This window comes from Solanum lycopersicum, chromosome 8 (assembly GCF_036512215.1).
Source record: "Solanum lycopersicum chromosome 8, SLM_r2.1".
Lineage (NCBI taxonomy): Eukaryota > Viridiplantae > Streptophyta > Magnoliopsida > Solanales > Solanaceae > Solanum > Solanum lycopersicum.
The window spans coordinates 53,405,311-53,413,156 of NC_090807.1; the positions used below are offsets into that span (position 1 = coordinate 53,405,311).

Here is a 7,846-nt window from a genome sequence, read left to right on the forward strand (position 1 = left end):
ATTTGAAATAGGTGTTTGTGTTGATGATTGTCCTTTTTCTAGGTTCAATGGAGTAGCCATTGTTTTACAACAATATCTTTCTTGGAGTTAACCAGCTAGAGAGCACATGCTCTGATACCAATTGATAGATTGTGTGTGTCAAATATCAGTCAATGGACCAGGTCCATTGACTCAACAAGAACAATAATGAAGAGTAAATAATAATAAGAACACAACAGAAGCAGATTACATGGAAACCTCCTTTCTCAAGAGAGTAAAACCACGACTTATCATATGGGATTTTCAACTGTTTCACTAATCTTCTTTGAGCAAAAGTGAACCACAGTTACAACCAATGTGAGAAAAAGCTATAAATCTCACAACCAAGTAAAAACTCTATTAATTGAAGTGCCTAAGCAAACATCACTCTTCCCACTAAACTATCACCATTAGACAACTTAGACTTCAACTAAGCAACACGTACGTTGCCCACTAAATGACCATGCTCCGTATGACTTAGCCTTTGACTAAGCAGCACATAATGTTCCCACTAAATTTGTTAACCTTAACTTATTTAGACTTTTTTAACAACACAAGATCTGAATTTTTTGAATACGTGCAAAAGAAATGATCCTTAGACAACTAAGCTTTCAACTCTATCAGGTCCATGTTTATCTTGAGAATGACTCATTACTTGAGTGTTATCCTTTGCAAGAGTTCTTCAAAATTTTCAAGTTGCAAAAACTAAGGTTATGACTATTGGACGCAATCTTTATGAAGACTAGTCACAACCTTCGAGGCCATGTCGTTGGCCGAGTTTTCTGCCATTTCTTCCATAGTTGGAGCTTGTGCACCAACCAATTGTATTTTTTCCAACCTGCAATTGTGTGTACATTTGTAATGGGATCGGGATTCATTACAAAGTCCCTAGGTTTGTCAAATCATCAAAACTACAAATAACACATTGTATTCATGCATTCACAATTCATGTGATAGTACTGATATTCTTGAAAGGTGTTTTATTTGCTCATAATTTTTATTAGATATTGGATAAAGTAAATTGAGATTTTAATTTTTCTTGTGCTAGACATGGAAAAAAGGTGCATGTCGAGTATAAGCCTAGGATCATGCCTTCTTGGAACTTTTCTAAATGTACTATTCAATTTATATAACAATATTCCATTTTTGTTGAAAAATGTAGACAGGTGTTTTGTGGGCAGTGTAATTATTCAAGGGTACTAACTCGTATAACATGAAAAATATTTGCCAAGAGTTCTATAACTATTAATGGATACTCCATGATTTTTTATGATCACATGTATCATAGGTAACTCAGTTTTATGACTCCTCATTTTCTTGCATATCACTATTTCTACATGTGTTATTTTATCTGGACTTTGAGCTTAATATTTCTATTCACCAGAGGTGATTATCAATGGCAAGAACTTATTGAATTCATCGTTTGTCCAGCTTATAATAAATTAAAACTTTCTTCTACTACTCAAGAAACTTGAATATTCTACAAGAACGTATTATATGAGTAAGTCATTACCTTCTGGGTGAAATTTCCACAACATAACATTATTCTTAGTAAGAAGTATTGCAGTAGGATAATGGATAAGAGGATTTGAAAACACTAGAGCATTATGATTTTCAATGTTTAGTCAATCACTTTTTTAAAATCCTATTCTTATTTCTTTTCTTACAAAATCACTTTAACTAACAAATATGTAGGAGATTAGCTAATGCTTACATTAATAAATAATTACATGATTGTGTAAGTACACATTAGCTAATGCTTACACAATCATGTGATTATATATTAAATTTTAAAATAATACAATTTATTTATGTATAGTATATTAAAATTGTAATAATTTGATCCTTCATTACTAAAAGGTACCTCGTGCGGGTTTCAAAAATTCAAAAGTGTAGCGTAAGATTTTTTTTAAAAAAAATTAGCACATGATGATTTGTGGCAAAAAAATCATTTCTTGGCTAAACTGACTCAACTTCTCATAGAGGAAGGTTTTTGCTATAGCATTTTGATAGCCGTTATAATGGGATGTCTAATTTCAACAAGCTTATCAATGCGTCGTAATTTCCTCCTACTTTTGAATAAAGAGAATAGACAAGGGCTACTCCATAAATCCTCCTAAAACATTCGGGACAAGGGATCAATAAGGGAGGGAGAATTACCACACAAGGACGGTATTAACATTCTAACAATGTTTGTAATATCTCAAAGCTAGAAAGAACTAGAAAGGAGTTTAAAATTTAGAAATACTATTTTTGCAAAGTATCAACAGAATCTCGAATTTTTTATATAGGTTAAAAATGAGTTTTTGTTCAACTTCAAACGGTCATAACTCCTATCTCAGTATGAGTTAGATGTAGTTTCAAATGTGGTTGGAAAGCCCTTAGAATGATCTTTCCGATGATGCCGAGATTGCAAGATTTCAAGTTCGTATGAGTATTTAATAATTTAATTTAATCCAATTTTTTTACTTAATAAGGGTTGAGACTGAACTAAGTAAGTTTTATAAAGTGAGAATGTTCACGCCAGGGCTAAGGAGAAAGTAGAAGAAGAAAAAGGGTAAGATTCGCCAAGATTGTCGAATTAACTTGTGGATTCCGTGGGGGTGATACCTAAAAAGGAATGTGAATCTATCTCATCGTTGGGTTCATTCCCCATATTCCAAGCATGTTTGATTTAGCGGATTTCATTCTTAAAATATTGTATTTTTGAATATTCTTGTATGTGGTTCTTGAATTGCTTTCGTTCTTGAACAATAGTGGAGATTTAAGAGTTCTTTGATGATCTAAGCGTTGTTCTTGAATTCGTCGGGTTAAATCCTTGTATATATAATGTGGGTACATGAAATATAAGTGAATTTGAGAAAATAAATTAAATTAGAATGATTTAGGGTAAGAAAAATGAGTTGAAAGTCCGTCAGGCGTCACCTAGGAAAGGTTAGGCGCGATGCTCCCCATTTGCGCCGGAGGCCCTGGGGAGCGTGCTTACGGTGTGCCCAGATGGAGCCTTAGTTAAATAGGGCTGGCGTGGCGCACTCAGGACGCGCTTGAAATGTCTTTTTTGCCTTATTTTTGTACTTCAATCCGATTAAGCCTTTCTAAAGTGTTTTAACACTACCTAATGATACTAAGTACTCTAGATGACTTCTAATCATATAGAAATTATCCAGAAACATGAATTTCAATCTTGAATCAATAACATCAAATTTAAGGAAAGATAAGAGCCAAGTCTAGAAAGTTCTTAAACTCTTTTCAAGAAGTCTTGTACAAATGCTTTTTTACTTTGTTTTAAGACTTAAAGATCAAGTTGAGTAAAGAGAAAAGATAATGAGAAGAAGTTCATTTCAATTTTGATAAGTCCTTTACAAACGTTTTAGCTTTAATTTATAAGACTTAAGTTTGAGTTCAACTCAGAGTAAAGTGAAGTCTTTTCTTCAAAGCAGTATATGGGAACTAAGTATTCCCAAAGAAGTATAAAATGTTTTCACATTTTGAAAAGATAATATTTGAGATTTCCAAAAAGCCTTCGGGCATGTTTTTAGAAAAGAGTAATAGCTTTATAAATGAAGCAAACAAGGAAACTAAGATTTCCACGATATACTTTGAGCTAAGTTTTTGAGAACTAATCTCAAATCACAGAAGCAGTATGTTTTAATAAAATAAGAGTCAGTATAATTTGAGAGTAGTATTGAGTACTGAATTGGCGAAGAGGATGAGCTCAGATAATCACATCTCTATAAAACCATGTAGCCACCATGGGTTAACAAGGGTCATACTTTTTAAATAAACCCTTCTCACACTAGACTAGTGAATCCATTAGGTAGTTCAGGTTTTATACCATTGGTTGGGTATAAGATGCGCTGGCAGCGTGAGGTAGATCATTGTATCATCACTATAGCTTTTATATGATGGTTGTCGGTTAGAGAAACTACCATAGTAGTAAAATGTATTCATATATATACATAGTCACTTGTATTCTTATATACATTTCAAACTTATTTGTATCCTTGAATACATACAGATTTTACAACATGTCTTTAAACAACTTTTTCTTTATATTGCACTTGTTTTTAAATTGTTTTATATTGAAATGACTTACTTATGTTGATTTGAGTTGAGTCACGTAAGTTCTTCAATTACCTTTAGATTCTTTTGTTATTAATACATAATGCTTTTATGATTTAGCATTCCAACTCGGATACTAGTATATTTAATATGTTGATGCTAGTTGGCCTGCATCGTATTATGATGTAGACGCAAGTAACGAGGATCGGCATCCAGAACACCTTGATCCAATTGAGCACTATAGAGTCCGTTAGTGAGCCTTCTTGCATTCATGAGGACTCCTTTTATTACTTTCAGTATTTTATTTATTAGGATATCATGGGGTCTGTCCCAACATCTATCTCAATTTTAGAGGCTTCATATATAGACATTTTGATATAAATTCTTTAGTCTTTCATTTCTTTCTACTTGTTAAGACTTTGGTTGCCACTTCTGGCAATTTAAATGTTTCATCTTTACAACATTCTCAATTAGTATGCTTTATCAATTTAGTTGAGTTTTGATCATTATAGTTATGCATGTTGTCTTAAATCGATTTAAGTAAGTCAGGACAAGGGTCCGCTCCAGGTCAGCAATGGTCTTTGAGTGTCGGCCATGCCCAAGGTGTAGGCTCGGGGCATGACAAACTTGGTATCAAAGCCTAAAATTAAAGAGTCCTATGGAGTCTATGAAACCGTGTCTGTAAAGTCCTAGTTATCAGTGTGAAGCGTGCCAGATCTATAATTAGGAGGTTGTAACATTTAGGAAATTCCTCACCTCTTTTATACACACTTTCTGCATCAGAGTTTATCGCTAAAAAATTTATCTGTAATTCGTTTTTGCGCGTGTTTTAGATAACCATGCCTCCACAAAGAGGATTCAGAGGTAGTACATCAAGAAGGAATGTTGAACCACAAGAACAAGGGGTAGCTAAAGCACCAAACGTGCAACCTCAAAGAGAATTCATTAATGTTGAATTCCGTGAGTCAATCCAGATGGTAGGTCGATTGGCGACTAACCAAGTTGGGAAACAACAAGGAGCTCGACAAAAAAAGGCTGATATTTCGAGGATTTTTGAGTTCTTGAGGATGAATCCTCCAAGTTCTACTAATTTTTATCACTGTATAGGACCCCGAGAATTTTATTGATGAGTTGAAAAAGGTGTTTGATGTGATGCATGTTAATATTAACAGAGTTGAGCTAGCTGCATATCAACTGAAAAATATTACTAGGACTTGGTTTGATCAGTGGAAGAAGGGTAGAGATGAGGATGAACCATATCCAAGTTGGGCCTATTTTGAATTTTTCTTTGTGTGTTTCTTTCCCTAGGAATTGAAAGAGGCTAGGGTACGTGAATTTCTTACACTCAAGCAAGATTCTCTTAGTGTGCATGAGTATGAATTGAAATTCACCAAAATAACTCGTTATGCTCTGGAAATGGTTAAGGACATGAGGAGTATGATAATTTTGTTTGTTGTTGTATTTGGTCGTTCTTGCAGCAAAGTGGGTCGGGTAACAATGCTTATTGGGAGGCTGATAATCTATGTGCATCAGGTAGAGGAGAAAAAACTAAGAGACACAGAGGAGTTCAAGAACAAAAGAGCTAAGAAAGGGAACGAGCCCGGGTAGCAGAATAGTAATGCCAACCGGTCATCCTTCCAACAAAAACAGAAGGGTCCTGCTTTATCATCTGTTAGTGAACCTAAACCGAAGAACAAGTGTGAGTATTATGGCCAGAGTTCCAGAGCTAAACCTGCTTATTCACAATGTAGTGTGGCGCAATGAGTTAGTAAGCCTCCTTGCTGCGCCAATTATGGTAGAAACCACTCTGGTGTTTGTCGTGAAGGATCTGCTGGTTGTTTTAAGTGTAGTCAAACCAGGCATTTAAAAAGAGAGTGACTAAATAATAAGAAGGGAAATAGTACTGGGGAAATAGAGCTCAGTCTTCTTCAGTTGCTCTGCCAGACAAGGCTAAACCTAGAGGAACTACTTTCGGTAATGGCGGAGGAACAAACCACTTGTATGCACTCAACAATTGCCAAGAACAAGAGGATTTACCAGATGTTGTCACTGGTATGATTCAAGTCTTTCACTTTACTATTTATGTGTTGCTAGACCTAGGTACGAGTTTATATTTTGTAACTCCTTATGTTGCAATGAACTTTGATATTATTCTTGAGTAACTCAGTGAATCATTCAGTGTTTCTTCACCTATTTGTGAGTCCATTCCAGTTGAGAGAGTTTATCGTGATTGTCTCTTTTTTGTGAATCACAAGAGTACCATGGCTAATTGAGTTAGACATAGTATAATTTGATATCATTCTTGGTATAGATTGGCTTCATGCCTGTTATGCCTCGGTTTATTATAGAACTTGAGTTTTCAAGTTTAAGTTTTCAAATGAGCCAGTCTTAGAGTGCAAAAAAAGTTCAGCAGTGCCTAAGGGTTTTTTATTTCGTACCTTAAGGCAATGAAGTTAGTTTCCAAGTGTTGTGTCTATCACTTAGTCAAAGTTAATGAGACCTAGGAATCATGGACTTGACATTAAGACTTCCAAAAATGAGGGCTCAACATATGGGACCTCAACTAAGGAGTCTGATTTAACAAACATAGAGTCAGCTTCTTTCATTCATACGTACTTCATTTCATTTCATTCATGGGCCAGTATAAACACCAACTATACCTAGGATGTAGTTTAGGACATTCATCGGGTTCATTGTGCAATGACCAAGAATGACCTAATGTCATTACTTAAGTATAAATCACCTCTTGATTATCCTATCCTAACACCTTTGGTATCATTGGTTTCATTCTGTGCATCATTTGAGGATGGTCTCATTCATTCATTGGGAACTTTAACTTTAACCGACGTAGACATGTGAGCATCATGAAATCCAGTGTCATGAAACCCCACACCGAAAAGAGGTGGAATCACCGTCCAAAGTTACCCAAAACACGCTAGAGTACATGGGAATTAAACCCCACAATATCCCTATATTGGCAGTATAGTTTAGAAGACTAGGAGATATAAGGAGACCCATACCCATCATGCCGGATAGTCTCATCTCATGAGAGTTACGTGAACCTCCGCCCTTCCCGAAAGAAGGAATCACTGCTCATAGCTAGTCTATCAGTGCTTTGTATAAATTTCCATTACATTCAACTCATATGTCATGGAAGCTGGCTTCTGCTACGAGGACATCATATATCAATAGATGATTTCTCTTCTCATCATTAGTATTAAGTGTGTTAATCTCAATACTTTCATTAGAGTGTTCATAGTGTGGTCTCTTCATTAACTTTACACTCTCATAGGTGAGTACGTTTTGGTAACATTTACTTAGGCTCAGTTGAGATTGTGCTCATCTTTTACATTAGCCTCATATCATGTTGTCACCACATTCATTAACATTAGCACATTTGATCTTCATAATTACTCACCCCATATTACGTGAATGTTCATTTCATCATATGCCAATGCAGTTGGCCATTTGTGTGTTTCACACTCTTACTTAACCCTTTTAGGGTTTCATCATTTCATCACATAATAATAATTTCATCGTATGCCAATGCACTTGGAAATTTAGTGTGTTTTACACTCGTACTTAACCTTTCTAGGGTTACATCATTTCATTACATATATCTTAGGCTCACTTATTTTTAAATGTATGCTAGACTTATGGTTCTATACAAGCCATGAGGCTTCATTCATAGTTCGTTAAGTGATTCATAAGATTATGTAGTACAAGACTTATGCATCTTGTATGTATGCCAAGATCGATTTTGATC

At 35.0% G+C, this 7,846-nt stretch overlaps 1 protein-coding gene across 1 annotated transcript; it reads left to right on the forward strand.

Annotated features, from left to right (window-relative positions):
• The first annotated feature begins 4,919 nt into the window (after nt 1-4,919).
• Nucleotides 4,920-5,688, forward strand: LOC138338036 (uncharacterized). The gene is made up of 2 exons (XM_069288497.1): nt 4,920-5,057; nt 5,389-5,688. The coding sequence occupies exons 1-2, from the start codon at nt 4,920-4,922 to the stop codon at nt 5,686-5,688; spliced, it is 438 nt and encodes a 145-aa protein (XP_069144598.1).
• Nucleotides 5,689-7,846: the final 2,158 nt, after the last annotated feature.

Coding starts and splice junctions, on each gene's coding strand:
- LOC138338036 (XM_069288497.1), top strand. CDS start 4,920: ATGCCTCCACAAAGAGGATTCAGAGGTAGTACATCAAGAAGGAATGTT. Junction 5,058..5,388: donor TCCGTGAGTCAATCCAGATG/GTAGGTCGATTG, acceptor TTCTTTCCCTAG/GAATTGAAAGAGGCTAGGGT.